Source organism: Ananas comosus, linkage group 5 (assembly GCF_001540865.1).
Source record: "Ananas comosus cultivar F153 linkage group 5, ASM154086v1, whole genome shotgun sequence".
NCBI classification, from domain to species: Eukaryota; Viridiplantae; Streptophyta; class Magnoliopsida; order Poales; family Bromeliaceae; genus Ananas; species Ananas comosus.
The window spans coordinates 13,107,163-13,128,088 of record NC_033625.1 but is presented as its reverse complement, the minus strand read 5'-3'; the positions used below and the strand labels follow the sequence as shown (position 1 = coordinate 13,128,088).

The following is a 20,926-nucleotide window of genomic DNA, read 5'->3' as shown; positions in this document are numbered from 1 at the left end:
ATTTAAGTTTTTATCCAATATAGGATTATTAGTCTTAAAAGATACAATTTCCAATATAATCAAAAGGCATATTGGGTGATGTGCATGGTTTGTTCAATTGCAACTTGCCACCACATTTGGACTCATAACAAATATAAAATTAAAAGAATGTAACCCAAGTTAAGTACCTCAAACCCTTGTTTTTTAAGGTGACTCCATGTTGAGGGTGATTGCCTACAACAAAACTTAGTAGCTAATCGAAACCCTAACCAATACCTAACGAAAAAGTAAATTATTAAAGTTGAATTCACTTGAAAGATCATATAAAAATTTAAAAAGTACATTTGAGTCAACAAGGAATCTAACATTAATGTTAGTTTTAGTCAAATATTCACACTTAAGACATCATTAGTGTGAAACAACTGCGCTCTCTGAAAGATTAATGTTAATTGATTGAGAAAATGTGTCCTTATTAACATTGAGAATTATATAATCATGCACTTTTAACAAATATTTAGACATTCAATTGATCATAAATCAATCTCTAAAAGCTAAAGTACTTAATGTCTTAAAATTAAAGATTAATAATTAGTTGCTTGAGAGCAATGTATATCCTTCTTAGTATTGAGAATTGTATATATGTGTGTGCACCTTGAATCAATTAAGTTCCATGTAATCATACATGAATTAGGTATGATTAAACTTAATTAAATAATTTTAATATCAAATCTTTAGCTCAGATACCATGTACTTAAATGTTTATTTTTTCTAAAAGTTAATGTCTTAAAATTACATATATTTGAATCTTCTCATGACAAAGCTTGAAACATTTTAACAGGCCTAAGCTATGAACTCTAATCAAATAAGTATCTTCTTTTTTTTTTTCGGTCTTTTTTCACCTTAATTAATCTCTTGGGAGAAAATGAACATGATGAAAAGATTAAGAACTATGTAAGTGTTTTAACATTTTATGTACGATAAGATATTACACTGTGGATTACCATATACTTCACTCAAAATCGCGATACGTCAGTTCATGGCCACCCTTCCACGATACGAAATTAAGAAGATTATTCATAGGTAATTAACAACTTCGAAGACTTATAATGCACGCATTTACCACAATCGTTGTGCGCCATTGGAGGGACAATAATGCTTAAGTTAATAACCAAGAGCAATTTGGCTAACATGAATGTCCTCACCTGCATCACAATAAGTCTCCTCTCATTATTTCCCTCTCCTATATATATATATATATATATATTTCCTACATCTCTATGAAAGAATACCCTAATAGGCCTTGCACCCTAGTAATAATAACTGAACTTAATCATTTTAGGCTAATAATTTGATTTCAATGAGTTATTATTGTTATTAGGACGAGACGTAACATTTAGCCTCTTTCATAGATCATAGTTATAACTGTTGTGCCAAACTTAGTTAGGTATAATTGTAAAGCAAATCACAATTAATTCTCTTGTCTACCTAGTTTGTCATATCGAAATCTTTGACGGATTTGTTCGATGGGGCCATCGTTTTGAAGCTTCAAAGTCGCAATTTAAAAATCTTTGAAACTTTGATTTTCTCTTAGGAATATTTTGATTGCCTTGTAATTAATATATAACTTGGTCATTGTTAAGGAAGCTTTAGTGATAGTAAATGTATATATGTGGGTCCATTAGGTGGCTTTGTTAGTGCTATATATATAAAGGGGCATTGTCTATTCCTACATATCATTCAAGGATTTCACTTCTCACAACAATGCTCTTGGTTTGCTCTCTCTCTCTCTTGCACATGCATACAAATAAAGAAAAAAAAAGTTTACACAACGATCCTCCCCACGGTGAGACAATTTAATTCTCTATCCATGTCCACAAAAAGATGATATCGATCTAATCTGTAGTCTATAATGTTCGGTGTTTCGAATATTAGAGTATCATGAATGGTTGATTGGACTGTCTCACTGTAGGAAAGATCCTTGAGCATTCATTCATTCATTCGTCTACATGCTCCTTAGTTTGTAGCTCCATTAGAATCTTTCGAGCAAGACCTCAACTTCTTATGGTGTTTATATATAGTTCCTTTTCACTTTTTCGAAATAGTATGGCATTTGTAGGTTACTAAGTAATCTTGTTATATATTGAAACTTATAAAGAAAACTTAGCCCCTTGGATACATAAAATTTTACTATTCTTTGTTACTCTTTTAAGAGTCCGGCTATTATACTCTTATGAGTACGATTGCCCCGTACTCATAAGTTGTTTTCGATGATAGAGCTTCCGAATCGACGATCCATACCGTTAAACGTTATCTAGAACATTTAAAACTTCTAGAAATCAAATTTCATAATTTTTCGACATCATTTACCTTACGATTGAAAGCTCACAAAATTGACAATTTTAACGGCCAATATAGAATACTTGCTAGTTTAATAGTATAAAAGAATTGGAATAGGTTGAATTTTTGATAGAAAATTCTATTCACTACCTAGATAAAGATTAATAACTCCGATCTTAAATTGAAGGATCCGATCATCCATTTTTAGGACGTCGTTCGATTTTGACCATTCATTTTATTCCCGTTTGATGGACTTTATTATGATTTCGAAAAATTATGAAATTTATTTTTTAGAAGTTTCAAATGCTCTAGATTATATTTAACGAAGTGGATCATCGATTCGGAAGCTGCATCATCGAAAATAACTTATGAGTACGAAGGGCCCAATACTCATAAGAGTATAGTAGCCCTACTCCTCTTTTAGTTATTTATCAACCCATTAAAAATGGGAAGGTTAACTTTTTATAATAAAGCCAATAACTAGAGGGTTCTGTAATAGGTGCTAGGGAAATTTTGCTTTTTCATGATTATAACTTTTAAGATTCTCATGTTTACAAATTTGTTGATTGTTTTTTTATAATGTTTCTAAAATCATGAAGTTTATTTCCTTAGACAAATGCACATTTAAAGCTACATATTTTGATGTAGGTTCTATATAGAACTGGAGCATCACTAAATTTAGAAAACTCTCTTACTTGTTTAGATGAAATTATTGCTTAATATGGAGTAACTAAGACCATATTGGTTGGAATGCTTGTAATTTGTACTACAAACATAAAATGACACATTACACACAACCACCACTTTAAGCAAACTTCATTTTGTCACAATACATTTGAACATGAAATTACCTCAATAAGCTCACCCTCTAACCTAGCTTTTGTTTTTCATTTGCAAGGCATGCAAGGCATGTGAAAATGGGAGCTAAATTAGGGCTAAGTTTAATGCTCATGTTTGTTACCGTCGCGACCGGATTTAGCCCTACGCCGCCTCCGGTGACCGAACAAACACTTCAGAAGATCGCTGGATCACTCCAAATGTATGTTGATCTGCTACCGCAAATGCCGAAGATCTACGGGTACTCGATGGAAGGCGGTTCGCCGAAACCGGTTAAGCTCACCATAGGCATGTATGAGAAAAAATGGGTAAGATTAATTAAAATCTTAAATCTTAATTGCATGATCCCACATAATTTGGAATACACGCATAAAAAAGTACACTATTTTCATAATTAATTCATAGATTAGTTTATTAATTAATTAGTTTCTATTTTAATGTAATAATCAAACAAATTGTACTCCTAGGCAGTGTTTAGTTCGGGAACAAGGGCGGAAATGAGCCTTTGCTCCTCCCTGTTTTGTTTTCAAAAACAAATTTTCGTACTCGAGAACAATAGTTTTCAGTTCTCTAGAATAAATTGGCATCACCTAGTATAAGTTTGGAACTGCTGTTCCACTAGTCTTCTAAAACAAGTTTGTTCTTAAGTGAAAAAAAAAGGTTAATTAAAGGTTAAATTTAATTTTAATTATGGTATTAAATTATTAATTAATCTAATTAATATATTTAAATTATTATCGGTTGTTTAAATAATAAAGTAATTAATTAATTTATTACTTATAATTAATTAGCTAATTAAATACTAATAATTTAATATGTTTACCTATAAACTAATATTTATATATTGATCAACCATTAATACTTTTATTAATCTAATTAATTTTTTTTACTAGTTATTTAACTAAAATAATTTACTAATTAATTAAAAAGTTAAATTATTTTTTTTATATTTTATTAATTAATTAATACAATTTTATTATCTTGTATAAACAATATTGATAGCTAATAAATTTATTAATTTATTAAATTATTTTTAATTAATATTTTGATGTTAATTAATTAGATAAAATACTTTTAATTTAAAATTATAACTCTTATTCCTCATATTCTAATCTAATCATCCGAACCTTATTTTTAGTAACAATCCAATTTTCTTCCATTTTCTGTCAAACGCGAAATTGGTTTAGTTCCTATTTATACCTGAACTTGTATTTATCTCTAGGATAAGCAATTCTTACTTATACCAGAACCAAATATAGTTTTTAGAGTTTATTAATGAGATTTTGGGTTTAGAAATATATTTTGATAATTTCATAATAAATTTGAAAACTTTGAATAGTAGCCTGAGAAAAATAAGCAAAAGCCCCTCATTCAAAAATAGATAATAGAAAAAAAGGATTAAATGCATACAAGTTCCTGCAAATATAGTGAATTGCAAAAATATCCCTACAAAGTTCAACTTTTATATGTTGTTCCTACAAAAGTTCTAATATTTTCAAATATGTCTCTCTGGTTTGTTACCGTTAGAGAACTGTTTATATTTTCAATTTTGCCATCATAAATATGTATCTCCAAAAGCCACAACAGTGTAATATAAGAGAGGTAAAAATGTCAAAAACTAACCAGGGTAAAGTATTTAACCTATGATTATCTAAATTTTTTTAATGGATTTTAATGGTAGGGACATATTTGAAAACATTAAAGCTTTTACAAAAACAATATATAAAAGTTGGACTTTGTAGGAATATATTTATAATTTACTATATTTACAAGGACCTGCATGCAATAAACTTATATAAAAAAAAATTGTGAGTAAGCGAATCTAAAGTAGTTCTACAATTTCACCTGAGTATAGCAATTTCACCGCGACTTTCCGGCGACGACAGTCTTCGTGTTCGGAGTCGGTGCCGACACGGCGACCTTTCCGGGCCCGACAATCGAGGCCCTGCAGGGCGTCCCCCTCCGCGTGACGTGGCAGAATTACCTTCCGGCAAGGCACATCCTCCCGTGGGACCCCACGATCACCGTCGCAGTCCCGCCGCACGGCGGCGTCCCCACCGTCGTCCACCTTCACGGAGGCGTCCATCCTCCGCAGTCCGACGGCAATCCCTCCGCCTGGTTCACAGCCGATTTCCGTGACACCGGCCCTAAATGGACCCAATACACCTATACCTATCCCAACGTACAGAATCCCGGCAATCTCTGGTACTATGAAATAACTATTTTTCGCTAAAAACTTATATTTTTCTAAATAGCAAATATATTTCTACCTTACAAAACTTAAGTTACCAGATTTATTCCTTCAAAAGTCCTCCCGCTTGTAAATCTATTCTTCCGTTACAACGCCCCAAAAATTATTCTCTCTTTTTTATACATGGCGGTGGCGAGACCTACGGCAGCGACAATGTCGATGGCGAGGTCCTTGACCGCGACAAAGATAACTTTTTGTAGGGACAAATCCGTAAAGACAAAATAATTATTTTATGCACCCACCGTTAAGAAAACTAACGGTAAATCAAACGGAAGGAACATTTTCGAAGGGATGTACTTACAAACTAGAAAATTTTCGAAGGGATAAATCTGATTGCTTGAGTTTTATAGAAATTTATCTGCTATTCAATACTCTTAATAGCAGTGCTTTGCGGACTTTTGATCGGCAGGTACCATGACCATGCACTCGGCCTTACTCGCGCCAACCTCCTCGCCGGCCTTCTCGGCGCTTACGTCCTGCGGAGCCCTTCCGTCGAGGCCTCCTTCGGCCTCCCCGCCGGCGACGAATTCGACCGTCACCTCATCATCGCGGACCGCAGCTTCTACGCCGACGGCTCACTCTACATGAACGCAACCGGCGACAACCCGTCCATCCACCCCGAGTGGCAGCCCGAGTACTTCGGCGAGGCCGTTACCGTCAACGGCAAAGCCTGGCCCTTCCTCACCGTTCGTTGCCGTCGCTACCGCTTTCGCATCATCAACTCCAGCAACGCCCGCTACTTCAACCTCTCCCTCTCCAACCACCTTCCGTTCTGCGTCGTCGGCTCCGACACGGCCTACCTGAACAAACCTGTGATGACATCCACTGTTCTCCTTGCGCCCGCGGAGATTTTCGATGTCGTAATCGACTTTACGAAATCCACTACGTCCGAGGCCGAGCTGATAAATTCAGCACCGTATCCGTTCCCGAACGGGACCGCGACAAACCGATTAAACGGTAAGGTGATGAAATTTGTGATAGGGAGAGAAAGCGCGCCGGACAATTCGAGGATTCCGAAGAGGCTGGTGAGGTATCCGAGGGCCGACGAGCGGGAGGCGACCGTCAAGCGTTATATCACGTTCTACGAGTACGACAGCGCGACCGAGAAACCGACACATTTGTATATCAACGGGAAACCATTGTTGGACCCGGCGACGGAGACGCCGCGACCTGGGAACACAGAAGTGTGGGAAGTGATCAACTTGACGCAGGACAACCACCCCCTGCACCTTCATCTGGCGAACTTCCAGGCGGCGAGGGTGCAGCAGTTGGCGAACGCGACCGCGTTCTTGAATTGCATGACGGTGCACGGCGATGCCGTCAAGTGCAACATCACGGGGCAAGCCATCGGGCGACTGTTGGCGGTGCCGGAACACGAGAAGACATGGAAGAACGTGGTGAAGATCGAGCCTGGGTACATGACGACGGTGGTGGTCAAGTTCAAGCTCGTCGACACCAACGCGACGTACCCATTCGATGCGACGGCAGAGCCCGGATACGTCTACCATTGCCATGTGAGAGCTTTTCCTTTCTTATTCTTGTTTGGCTTAGGCTTAGTTTGGTATTGAGGCCTATCTGATGCTATTAGATGAAGTAGAGTTGGGATAAAAACATATAGAGATATGTTTCTGTGTTCTCTGATGAGATCGCAGAAAATATAACATAACCAACTCATCGTGATAAACGGAACACAATATTATATACGGAAACAAACATAATATTTTTCCATCGTACTTTTTTACCGCACGTAACGCAATCTTCAGCTTTTTGTAATAGACGTCTATACTAAAGTGTTTGATATAGAAAAAAATTCCAAACAAAACCTTAATTAGTACTCGTTCGGCACCACTTTTGCTTCAGGTTTTAGTAATAGTTATCTTTACCAAAGTGTTTGGTATAGAGAAAAAATCAAAAATTTTTTTGCTTTTGATAAAACTAGACTTCAAAATACTTAGGCTCAAAAAACAAAAGAAGTTTTAATTTGGAGCAGTGTATTTTACTACTAAGAGAAACAAAAGATGCTTCTTCTAAAAGCATTACTAAAATAACACTTTGCAAGAACATCAGTGCAATACTGTATAGTTATACAGGGCCAAAGAAGCCTTAGTTTAGTTAAAGGTACTTAAAAATATATCTCAAAATATAATTGATAAGTCAGTTTTTATCTATGCTTAAAAATTATTTGCTTTGTTTAGCAAAGTGGGCCTCGAGCTCACGTATCATTTGCAAATTTTGAAAATTAAATATAACCACTATCTAATTACTGTCATGTGTATAAAGCTGATATATGAAACATCTTTATATTATTACTTTTTTTTATTTCATAACTGAATGTGTTTGGAATCATCTAGGTATTTGTATTTTTCAAAAAAAAATTGAGTTTTTGAATTTCAAAAAGTAGAGCTCCAATTTTAAATTATTAGTAAATTAACTTTAATGATGCTTTAATATTTGTGCAACAGATCCTGGACCATGAAGACAATGAGATGATCAGGCCCCTGAAGCTGATTAATTGATCAGAGACCATTGAAAAGAAACTACATACACACTTTATACTAAGTTTGATGTCCTATATTTATATCCCTCTAATTAATGATTTTTTATAGTAACTATACTAAGTGTGAGAAAATTAACAAAAAGTGTTTGCTTTATGTTAATTATTCAAGGTTTGTTTGCTCGAAAGAAAATGTAGTACTTTGTTTATATAACTAAGAAATTGCTTTTGCAACTAAAGAATCTCTCTCTCTCTCTCTCTCTATATATATATATAGAGTTGTGCTGGTATGCTTATGGAAGCACGGAGGTCTCCGTGCTTCCAAGTCGTTTTCGATGTTCGGACTTTCGAATCGACAATCGGCTCCGTTAGAGTTGATCTAGAGTATTTGAAGTACCTAGAAAATAAATTTTGCGATTTTTCGATAGCATTTGCCTAGTGATCGAAGGGGCTCAAAATCAATAATTTTAACGGCCGTGGTGAGCCGGTTGCAAGTTTAACGGTGTAGAAATATTCAAATCACATGAAATTTTGATATAAAATTCTTTATACCATATAAAACAAGATCAATAACTTTGATCTAAAATTTTAATGTCATATCATCATATTTTGTANAATTTTCATCCAAACGCAAAATTGATCTAATCCCCGCTTATACCTCAATTTACACCTATCCCCGGAATATCCACTTTTTGCTTATTCTCGAACTAAACGATACCATAAGGTTTGTAGCCTTACATATATATATATATATATATATATATATATAGTGTCCGGCTATAATATTCTTTGATCATTTTCGACTGTTAGATCTACTCTTTGACCATTTTCGACTGTTATATATATATAGTGTCCGGCTATAATATTCTTTGACCATTTTCGACTGTTAGATCTACTCTTTGACCATTTTCGGTCGTTAGATCATACTATTTAACAAACCAACCACTTATCGTAGAGGACTACTATCATTCTAATAGAAAATCATTATCATCCTAATTGCACATCCCTTCATTCAACAGCTAAAAATTTATGAGTACAAAAAAATCTATACTCATATACAATAGTCCTGCTATATATATATATGAGTCCAACTGGGATACTATTGATCTAGCACCAAATGCTTGGTACTACCGAATTTTTTACTATTAGATTTATCCCTTTCATCATTTCTAATCGTAAGATCATACTATTCAACCAACCACCACTTAATCCTAGAAAACAACTATCAACCTCATTAGGGACCACCATCGTCCTAACAGCACATTTTTTCATCCAAGGGCAATCCCTTTCGTTATTTCTAACTGTTAGATCATACTATTCAACCAACCACTGACTCAACCCTAGGAAACCACAATCAATCTAACGGAGGACCACTATTATCTTAACTGCACATTTTTTAATCCAAGGACTAAAAACTTAATAGCACCAATGACTTGGTGCTATTAATAGTATTCCAGCCAAATTCTATATATATATATATATATATAGTTGAGCTGGAATATTATCGATAGCAAACGGGCTCTGTTGCCACCCATTTGTTTTCGATAATGGAGCCCTCAAATCGACGATCGGCACCGTTGAAAATGATCTATACCATTTGAAGTATCTAGAAATCAAATTTCATATTTTTTCGATATTCGTTATTTGTTGAATGAATCTTATATTCTTTATCTAATAACATTAACTATTGAATACAAAGAAAATTTCGATGTAACCATCTATATTTGTAATCTCACATAATCATAAAGGGCCAAAGTTATTTACTATAATTTTGTAGGCATATATAAGTATGTAACCCAAAAAAAAAAAAAAATTATGATAATCCTAAAGAGTACTTATAAAAGACAAAGTAGATGCATTAACTAAAATTAATGGTCAATAAAAATGAGTAAATTGCACCACTAATCCCATTGGTACTCAAAATTTCAATGTTACTAGTCCCTAAACTCTTAAAGATTTCACTTTAGCCCTTGTTTATATTTCAATGCATCTTTACATCACTCTTTTTCCATCTCATACAATTTTCAACGCTAGTACGCAAAAATTAGATCATCGTTGAATTGCAAGTGAGGTTCAAAAAAAAAATAATGTGCTCTTGACGTATGAATGTACAGATGAACAAGGCGCACGCAATAATTTTCACTGCAAAATAAGGCATAAAATAAAATATTGTTGAAAGTTTAGGGACTAAATTGAAACCTTATTGAAAGCTTAAGAGCCTTGAATGTTAGAATCAAAAGTTTAAGGATCAAAATGAAACGTTACTTAAAAATCAGGGACTAGTAGTGCAATTTGCCCTATTAATATATATTCATAATTTTTTTTTTTTTTTTACAATTGGTCAATGCATGAATGTTATGTTATGGATGTGAAAAATTAAATAGTACATTCTGCCACAATTTTTTTAATTTTCATAAGACGATTTTTTTCTCGGGGTTTCTTCCTTTTTTGCGATCTTAATTCGGAGTGAATCATTTTCGGTCCATTCTTTTTTTTTTCTGAGATAAAGCCGTTACAGAAATATTAAAGTTAGAATACATTATTAACAGTGTTGTACGTATTTTAAGGTGATGCAACATCTTAAAAATTTACAAGCACAAATACTTGTGTGATTTTAAAAGTACAGTAATTCAACTCTCTCTCTCTCACTCTCTTAGAGAGAGAGAGAGAGAGAGAGAGAGAGCTTTGAGTTCTTGTGCCTTTAAAAGTATAGAAGCTCAATGTGTTTGTGATTTTTTAATCGTTGGATCACTTCAAGATTCGTACGGCACTAGTAAAGATAACTTAATAGGACATATCGTTAATAGTACTGTACAGATCGTGAGACGATCCGACTGTTAAAAGTCATAAGCACAAATACTTCCATGCTTATAAAAGAAGCTCCTCTCTCTCTCTCTCTCTCTCTCTCTCTCTCTCTCTCTCTCTCTCTATATATATATATATATATATATATAAAGTACTGTAACTATAAATACTTTGCTAGATTATACACGGTTGAAAAGTGTATTTACGAATTTTTATTATTTAATATGTGGGACGGTGATATTGTCTAATATATAAAAAGGAAAAAAAAATTATTACAAAAGTTGTTGGAGGGAAAAGTTTACCTTTTGTTTAAAATTACTCTCTCTAAGTGCTGCAATTGGAACAAGGGCCAAATTAGGCGTAGTTCTAGCTACTACACTTAAGCCTTCTCTTGCAATTGAATTTAAATGCATTAAAATAAAGACCAAATTCAAAACTATATATAATTACAATTACAATACAGCTGTAATTATAAACAACCAAACAATCCCTTGTATAGTCATATGTATGTAAGATCGAGCATCACATATCACTTTGATACCCCCACACGTGAAGGAAAGGTCACAAGTTCGACTCCCGATCAGGATATATATCATTTCTCCCCTCATTTCGGTTGGCTTAAATGGACCAGCATTCTACCCTGTAGCGAGAGGTCATGTTGGGCCGAGTCATATTCAGAATGGCGTGAGACTGGGTGGGCCGAATCATGTTCGAAGTGGCGTGAGGCTGGTTAGGCCGAATTATGTTCGAAGTAGCGTGAGGCTGGTTAGGCCGAGTCACAATTGAGACCCATGGGCGTTGTATCTGTACATTTTAAGTGAATTAGTTGTATATTTCTAATAGCTCGATGTGAAACAACCGTTGTACTCTAAAAGCTTAAGCTGTTAGAGAACGGTGTTTAAACATTTTTAACACTCCCCCTCACGTCTGGGCTCGAAACTTTTTAATCGGCCCATGACATGGGCTTGAATTAAATGGGAGGAAATTAATATGCTAGGAGCCTGGCGTGACTCGAACTCAGGACCTTCTTCTCTGATACCATGTGAAACAATCGTTGTACTCTAAAAGCTTAAGCTATTAGAGAACGGTGTTTAAATATTTTTAACACTCGAACTTTTGAGATTAATGGTTAGCGCCAACGATTCGACACCTTCTACTATCACCGACTTTTCTTATTTGTTCTTTTCAAATATACCCTTCTACTATCACCGACATTTCTTATTTGCCCTTAAGTTAAGGATAAAGAGTTATTTTGATTTTTTTAACTCTAGTAGATATTTAACTCATGTTTAATCTAAGTTAACTTAACGGATGGTAACTGTAGGGATATTTTAGAATAACGGATGAACATATGAGAGGAAAATTGGAAAGAAAAAAAAAAGAATAAATNTTGCCCTTAAGTTAAGGATAAAGAGTTATTTTGATTTTTTTAACTCTAGTAGATATTTAACTCATGTTTAATCTAAGTTAACTTAACGGATGGTAACTGTAGGGATATTTTAGAATAACGGATGAACATATGAGAGGAAAATTGGAAAGAAAAAAAAAAGAATAAATAAAATATTTTCAAAGTTTTAAAAGTTATATAGGCAATTATCCCAAATAATTTTTATGATAGAAAAGATATTTGATTGAACTACAAGAATGTAAATAGGATGTAGTGGTCCCTACCCACTTAAAATATAATAATGGTTTATGTATAAAATGTAAGTATAGATCAAAATTCATTTATTTTTTGCATTAATTATTTTTCGGTACTTTATAGCTATTTTCAATAGATTTGAAAATTTAAAATAATCGGCAAATTAGGTTGTAAAGTTTTACTAAAAACCAGCTGATATATTACATTGTTTAACTTGTAACTCAGGTAAAAAATTAGATAAAAACAATCTCTTATTTTGCTAATACTATCAAAGTTAATAATATCTTAAAATAATTTATTCAATTTTTTATGATTCTACTACATAATTATAACTAACTTATCTACTAATTTATTTCTATAAAGTTTTAAAGCTGAATTCAACAATTAATCTAAATTTTTGAACTTATTTTGAAACAAAGACAAATTAAATGCAGGGAGGTAATTAACACTAACTTTTAATGTAGGAGTGTCATTAAGATGGGATTAGACGCAAGAAAGGCTTTTTGTAATTTAGCCTATATTTAGATTTGGCAGAAAAAAAAAAGATTCGACCTCAGATTGTAAGAAAAAGAAGTTTGTCATGTTTACCGGCTATCTATTACTAAGAATAGCACCGACAATACACTCAAGAAGGAGCAAGACTATAAGAGCTAAAGGAAAAGATCCAAGGGGTTCGGAAAAATATTGGAACACAAATTTTATTAAAAAACAAATCAATTTGGCCCTCCTAAAACTTAAATTTATAATATTTTAATTTTTACTATAAAGGACTTATATGTAATTTTTAAAAGTTGAGAAAGGCCGTGGCCACTGTGTGCCTCACTATGGCTCCGTCTCAGATTAGGTAAGTTTGAGCAAATCTTGTCCAATCTTACCAAAGGATCAACAATATTATTAGATCTAAATTTACCATGCGCTAATCACATTCAATAAATCTAGTCACTTTCATAGCTATTAATATCATCACCCTGATTACTGTAACCACTGTAAATACTCATAGTCATAAAAATGATATTAAATCAAAATCTAAACCATAGATTCAAGCATTTGGCTCTTCTATTGTTAATTTTCTTTCATTGGTATTGGTATAATAGTGTAATTTTTTTCATTTCAAATACACATTCCAAGGTTTAGCTAACTTTTGTTTTTTTTTCAATTATTATTTCCATAATTGCAATGCAGATTTTGGATCATGAAGACAATGCGATGATGAGGCCCATGAAGCTTGTGAATTAAAAAAGAGTTAATGTGTTCTCAAAGCTTCAAGCAATTAACTCTATGAACAATTGATTGGGGTACAAAGGTTTATGGCAAATGCTATCATTCTAAAGCATTACTTCATATATAGTAGCCTCTTCTTACTTGGTCATTAGTTTATTCTGTGAAGATTGGTTCAAAATAAGGAGAAAAAAGATTCATTTAGCATTTGATAGTGCACTAAGTGATAAGGGTTTTGAATCACCAATGACAAATTAAATTTTGGTTTGTGAAGTGAAATCCATATGGTTATAATAGAATATGGAGAGATACTTGCATGTCAAGTATCTAGTTTCTTGCATGAAACCCTTCTCTCTCTCTCTCTCTCTCTCTCTCTCTCTCTCTTAGTTTGTTGATGTGTAAAAGTAAGTCCCACATGTAAAATGATAATGGTCGATATATATTATCAAACCAAATTAATTCTTATGGCTTAAACTTCATGTGTCATATTTAATATTATATTCATTCTCATCGGATTGTGTTGAGTCTTGTAATAAACTGATCCTATAGCAACCACCGTATCAGTTTGGATGGCTATGGGAGATGATGTAAATTGGATACCTGATCCAATTGCTCTCCTGTGAAGCTGGTTGATGCTGAGGATGAGTAGAATTGGAGATGATGGGAAATGGCTCCACCTTCCAATTCAATTGGTCATCAGCTTGACGGGGATGAGATGAGTACGAACCAGGGATAGAGAGGAGCTTGAGAGAAGAGGAGAGAGGAGTTCGAGTAGAGGAGAAGAAGAGGGATCGAGAGGAGAAGAAGAGAAGAGAGATAATTGGGGAAAAAGGAATTTTATTCAATTTTCTGCTTGATTCATTACATTGTTAGCTTGCTATTTATACTCTACTAATTACGAGGACCAGATTGTAAGAGTTACAATGGACAGGGATATGAATGTAATTGTATTTAAACTACATGAGCCATAGTGGGTTCAATTCTGTCTCACGCTGGATCCCTCACTTGGGCCGGCCCACACATAGTTCAACCCGCATCCGAAGCTAAATGCGGATCCGGGTCCCGTCGTCATAGTGAGGAGGTGCGAACCCGGCACCCGAACCGACCCTTTCCCATTGATCGCACCGCTGCGGCTTCGGAGGCGGATTGAGTGAGGCTACAGTGAGGGAGCGCGAGCCCAAAACCCGAATAGCCTTCTTCTTTACCAAGCGCGTCGCCGCCATTGCTTCTCTTGCCATGGATCCTCTATTGTCTCCTCTGGTACCTCCATTTTCTCCTACTCCTACGCTTCCCACCTCGCGGTCATGGTAGCACCATGACAAGTCTCTCTTTTCTCTCTCGTTCTTTCTCTTACTCGGTATGTTCATGTGTAAAAGATAGTCCTACTGTAAAACGAAAAGAAAATGATAATAGTCGATACATACTATCAGGCCGAAACCTTATAACTTAAACTTTTATATCAAATGAATTTTGACAGATGCGTCATATTTGATATTATATCCATTCTCATCAGATAGTGTTGATTCTCTCTCTCTCTCAACGGATGTGTCATATACAACACTATATCCATTCTCATCAAATAGTATTGAATCTCTCTCTCTCTCTCTCTCTCTCTCTCTCTCTCTCTCTCTCTCTCTCTCTCCTTTTAGGAATGTTTGCACGTCAAAGTTAGTCCCACATGTAAAAAGAAAAGAGTCGATGCGTATTGTTAAGCCCAAACCTTATGACTCGAACTCTTTGAACTAAATAAGCTTCAATAGGTATATCATATATTCTATATTTTATCTATTCTCACCAAAGGGTGTCCAAGTGATTGGATTAGTTAGAATTTTAGGGTTCAATATCTGAAATGACCCACAGATTAATTTTTCCTAAATTTCTCTCCTAGGTTCAACTCTCACATCCAACAAGCTATGTTATCATCTCAATATATCCCTAGCATTTAAAACATGCCTAAATCTATACTCTCACATCTACAAGACCTAATTTGGGACTGTAATGTTTAAAAACACTGCTTCATACTTTGTATGGTCCAAAACATAAAAATAAAAAAAATAAAAAAAATAAAAAAAATAAAAAAATAAAAGAGTTAAAAAGCGCTTCCAAACATTTTGAGCCTTTCAAAGTATGAAAGCAGATGCTTTTAGACAGCAATTCCAAACTAGGGCGAAGTCCGCAAAGGCAAAAATTCTCAATGTTTTGGAAGGCACTGATTGAAGGTGTAGTAGAAGTGTAGAACCACATGGCATCAAATGTTCTTTGCAAACAAGAATACATCAGAAAACAAGAGTGATAACCTTTTAGCTTCACAAAATGTGAGCCAAATAAGTTTCCAAAAACATAAACTATTCTTAAATTAAAAAATGATTCGGTGCAATAGTTTACGATCTATTAACAAAAGTTGAGCTGAAATGCTATTAACAGTATTTAGACTCTTTTGCTATCGATTTTTTAGCCGTTAAATCTACACTTGAATCAATTTTACCCTTTGGATCATACTATTTAACCAACCATCCACTCAACTCTAGGGGAATCACCACTAAACCCTTCCAGGGCTTTTTCAGACAAATCCTATTAATAATATTAATAGGGTTTTTCATCCTAACCCTACTATCATCCTAACCCTATAATCTTTCATCCAAAGATTAAAAACTCGATAGCAAAAGACGGTAAAAACTATTAATGATATTCCAGTCCAACTTCTATTAACAAATATATATTTTTTATTATTATTATTATTATAAGAAATATTAACTGTTGCTGGTACTGAATCATAATTCCATGTGCTTTGATCAACTATAGTAATTGGTATAAAATAACAGCTACTTCAATAAGCATATAAAACATAATAACTAAGTACAACTTTTACAGGCAAAACACCAAATTTTGATCCTAAATTAAATTTTTTTGACTCTTTAACTCTATTGACAACTGCGACACCATATATAAGTTTTGCCAATTTTGAGGACATTTCAAAAAAATTTAATTTAGGATCAAAATTTGGTGTTTTGCCTGTAAAAGTTGTACTTAGTTATTATGTTTTATNAGGATGTTCCGGGTTTAGCAATATAGCCAGTTGAGCAGAGAAAAATGCAGATTATGCATATAAATTCAACCAAAATATAAAAAGAACAAGCTAAGACAAGAAAGAACAGAGACGCTCGTAGACCAAATTCATCATCCTATATTGCTCAATTGCTGGAAGATTGTACAGTGCACCCGCGGGCGAATTTCATTCACAGATCACAGAGATCGATGAAGTAGGAAGGACTGAACTTGTTGAATCATTGTTTGGAATGTAAGGGATGCACATGGAGACTTATTCAAAGGGATTAACTATTTGGTTTCTTGAAGGAGTTGTAGATGAGTTATGAATTTTAAGTTAATTTTTTGGTCTAGTTGATGTTTAACAACAGATTTCACAGCCCGCTTAAAGCCAAACAATTTTCATTGAAGTCATAGAACTTTATAGGGAAAGTTGGAGTCTTTTTTATGATTTAAACCAGTGTTAGAATGACTTTGAGCTGGAGCATTTTTAGAAGCACAGAGGCCTCCATGCTTTCAAGTTACTTTTGATGAAAGGACTTCTGAATCGACGGTCAGAACCATTAAACTTAATCTTGATTATCTACACTATTTAGAAAACAAATTTCTTGAATTTTTTATATTATTTACATAGTGATTGAATGGCTTCAAACTGAACGGTTGAAAAATAAAAATTTCATAAAAAATGATTATAGAACACTAAAATTTCAAATTAGAGATACTAGATTACTAATAAAAAAATTTTAATTAAAATTTCACCTAATTTGGATGTTTTATACCGTTAAACTTGCAAACAGCTCATATCAACCATTAAAATCATCGATTTTTTAGCCCTTCAAGTCACTAGGTAATTGATATTGAAAAAGTGTAAAAATTTCTTGAGACTCTAAATAGTCTAGAGTCTACCAAAACCGATTGTCGATTCAGAAGTCTCTCATTGAAAAACTTGCAAGTACAGAAGTCTCCGTGCTTCTAAAAGCACACCATCTCAACTCGTGTTTGAGCTATTCAGTTTCTATGAGAAGGATTCACTGAAGTGATCTACAGTGTAAATATAACTCTATGGCATGTGAATCAGAGAAGGATCCTCTAGCTGCAAAAATACTTGGCAAATATTGATCAAACCCAATATTCCTAACTCTACATGTGGATAAAAGCTTGGTACTCTTGTTGCAAACATGATTGCACAAACAAACTAGGCAAACCAAGAAGGCTCAAATAGAGAAAACTTTAAAGCAAGTCGGTGCTCAGTAGATCAGGAAATGTAAAAGCAAAAGGGGAATGCTATAGTAGAATATGAGAGACAGATTACCTGTAAACTGGATACAGCTATTTCTGATGCTCTCTCAAGATTATCAGGATATTTCTGATAAAAAAATTTAAAAAAAAAAAGCAACATAAAATCCAGAGTTTAATGATACTGTGAGATTAGTAGTCAAATTCATGCAGATATCTAGCAAAAGGTACACGGTAAACATACATTGCTCCATCCTAGCAAAAGTGCAGTCATCAGATCTCCGGTCCCCTGCAAGTTACACCCCAAAGCAACAAATAAGGCTAGGTAGCCAACTTATAAAGTAGGAAAGAATTAAATTAATTAGTTTATCTGGAAAGAAAGGGACTGAGGTAAGTAAGGTGAGGTAATGGTACAAGTTGCAAATTTGCATTTATTTGAAATAAGTTTCACAATGGATAGAGTTTCCATGTATGAGGATGAAATGATCTAACGTGTTGAAACAATAGAAAATCATATATATGAGTAAGGTTGAGAAAGATTAATGGTATCAAATTTAGACTATTAATCAAAAAATGATGATTTGATGAGTCCCCCATCTAGATTGAGACTACTATACTAGTCTTTCATCCGACCCAAAGTAGCCTTCACCGTTTCAAGTTTTGCTCTGTCCTTCAATCAATCGTTTGAAAGAGCCACATCATGGATTTAAAGTGTTGAGCTGTGCCGAGCATGCTACATCATGCCGATGAATAAGGCCATCAGCATGCTATTTCATGTCAAGGGTCAGCATGACAAACCTCAAAGCATGTACTGTGCCAACCAGGGCACAACATTTCTTGTTTGATTTTGGCTAAAGTAGACTAACTTGGAGTGATAAAAAATCACCAAGTTTGAAGGCTCTTTAAGTCATCTTCAGAACTACCCCGTAAACATAGAGATGACAATATTAGTGCGACAACATGGCTTAAACATCTAACACATGAAAAACAATCCAAGGGATATCTATTTTAGTAGCATGTTAAACTAAGATTACTGTAGATGTGGTCGAAGGGAAAAGAACAAAACAAAGAAAAGGTAAATAAGAAGAGTAACATTCATAATACAAAAATACGAAACTAAATTACACTGTAAAGTGCATACCGTGAAATATGCAGGTATCTTAGGTATCACAATCTTAAATTGTTCTGGAGGATGACCCTGCAAATCATGCAAATTAATTGAGAACATCAACATAGACTACAAGTACTACAGCAAAAATATCTGATAATACTGTATTTAAGAGAATAGTGAGAGCACTATCACTGTTCAAATTAAACCAAAAAAAAAGACACCACAACTAGGGAGGTGAGATTTTTTTTCTTATAGTATATAACATGCTATGAGGTATTTTTAGATATTGTGCACCAGTATCTATAATCATTTTCTTAGCATGATTGAACCAATTTTTTTTAAAAAAAAAAAATCTATGAAAGCCCATTATTTTTGTTAAGAGTTTTCTTGTAGAGAGTTTTCCTTTGTAAAGAACACTGAAGATTTTCATATTTTGAATAATATTGATTCCTTAATTAATCCCCTATTTTTGATCATTAGCTAAGTATCCTTACTGGATATAAACAAATTCTGTAGTATATTAACCAATTCGTTCCCTCATTTGTTTCATCTAGAAATCATCCACCTCTATCTCTTAGTCCTAATGTTGGTTGATACCTAACGTTTGTGGTGATTCTTCAAGGGATTATGATGCCTCCGATGATATACCTTACCTCCCTACCAAATGTTTGTAGTGATTTTTTGAGGGATTATGATGCCTCCGATGATATACCTTACCTCCCTAATCCAAGCTATAATGCTCAACAAAATTAACTATTAATTAATTAAAAGGTACCAATACAATGAGATCGGCCATCTATTTACAGGCCTCAAAACCCTAACACCCCATTTGGATCGGGTATAAAGGGGGGGATAAGGAGGTTATCCCCCTTTATACCCAAACAAGAATTTGATATGGTGGGAACTATTGTTCCCACTCCTTACAGGGTTATACCTGGTATAACCCAGTAAGGGGTGGGATGTTCCCACCCACTGGAGAGAGAGAGAGAGAGAGAGAGAGAGAGAGAGAGAGAGTTTTGTTTTAAAATTTAGAATTTAAATTTTGTAATTTTAAAATTAAAATTGTAAATTAGAAATTGTAAATTTTAAAGTTTAAAATTTAAAATTATTATTATAAATTTTTAAATTTTAAATTTGATATTTTATATATTTCAAATTTAAATTTGGTCTTAAATTTAAAATTTAAAATTTGAAATTTATAAATTTGAATATTTAAATTTTAAATTTTAATTTCAAATTTTAAAATTTAAAAGTTAAAATTTTCAATTTAAAATTATAAGTTTAAAATTTAAAAATTTAAATTCAATTATAGAGGTAATATCATTATTTTCTATTTATAACCATCAACTATTTCTCTTATTCCCAATAACCATCCAAACACAATTTTTCTAGTTCCAGCTTATACTCACAATTTCATCCAAATAAAAAATACCCTTGTTCTTACAAAAATCCATAGTTGTACCTATTCCCGGTATAACTAGTCATTTATAAACATGAAAGGGGAACACTAACGCTGCCCTCTCCGCAATCGGCGGGTCCCATCGTTGACCCTGCGTGAGGGGAGCTGGCGGGGCTCACCGGCGTTCCTGCACGCGGTCCACGGGGCGGGCACCTCATGGTGGACCGTGTGAGGGAGGGGGGGTAGTGGACCCCGCTTGAGGGAGAGAAGGGTAGTGGGCCCCTCTCTCCCTCTTTGATCATACATATATATATATAGAGTTGAGCTATGATACTTCTACAAGTATCACCATCATGGTGCTATTAGGTTTTAAGCCATTGGATCTACTTTTTAATTATTAATAGCCCTTGGATTAAACACTATTCCACCTCCCACCACCTACCACCATCATCTCAACATCACATCTCTCCATCCAAGGGCTAACAACACACAAGTATCACCCCTATGATACTTTTACAAGTATTCTAGCCCTACTCTCTCTCTCTCTCTCTCTCTCTCTCTCTCTCTCTATA

At 34.1% G+C, this 20,926-nt stretch overlaps 2 protein-coding genes across 3 annotated transcripts in view; one reads left to right on the top strand and one right to left on the bottom strand.

Moving 5' to 3' along the window:
* On the top strand, positions 1,716-8,111 carry LOC109710058 (multicopper oxidase LPR1-like). 2 transcript variants are annotated; one of them, XM_020232475.1, is made up of 5 exons: positions 1,716-1,749; positions 3,215-3,461; positions 5,009-5,358; positions 5,814-6,918; positions 7,867-8,111. In XM_020232475.1, the coding sequence occupies exons 2-5, from the start codon at positions 3,234-3,236 to the stop codon at positions 7,918-7,920; spliced, it is 1,737 nt and encodes a 578-aa protein (XP_020088064.1). In that variant the 5' UTR covers positions 1,716-1,749; positions 3,215-3,233; the 3' UTR covers positions 7,921-8,111. The 2 variants fall into 2 exon arrangements, with proteins under 2 accessions (XP_020088064.1, XP_020088063.1); XM_020232474.1 differs by lacking the exon at positions 1,716-1,749 and adding an exon at positions 1,757-1,822.
* The window catches only part of LOC109709943 (pyridoxal kinase-like), a gene marked incomplete in the record, with an annotated part of 15,094 nt that continues 11,857 nt past the window's right edge, over positions 17,690-20,926 (bottom strand). Inside the window, 3 exon segments of the mRNA XM_020232328.1 lie at positions 17,690-17,974; positions 18,089-18,133; positions 18,986-19,042. Coding sequence (XP_020087917.1) covers positions 17,864-17,974; positions 18,089-18,133; positions 18,986-19,042 — 213 coding nt within the window.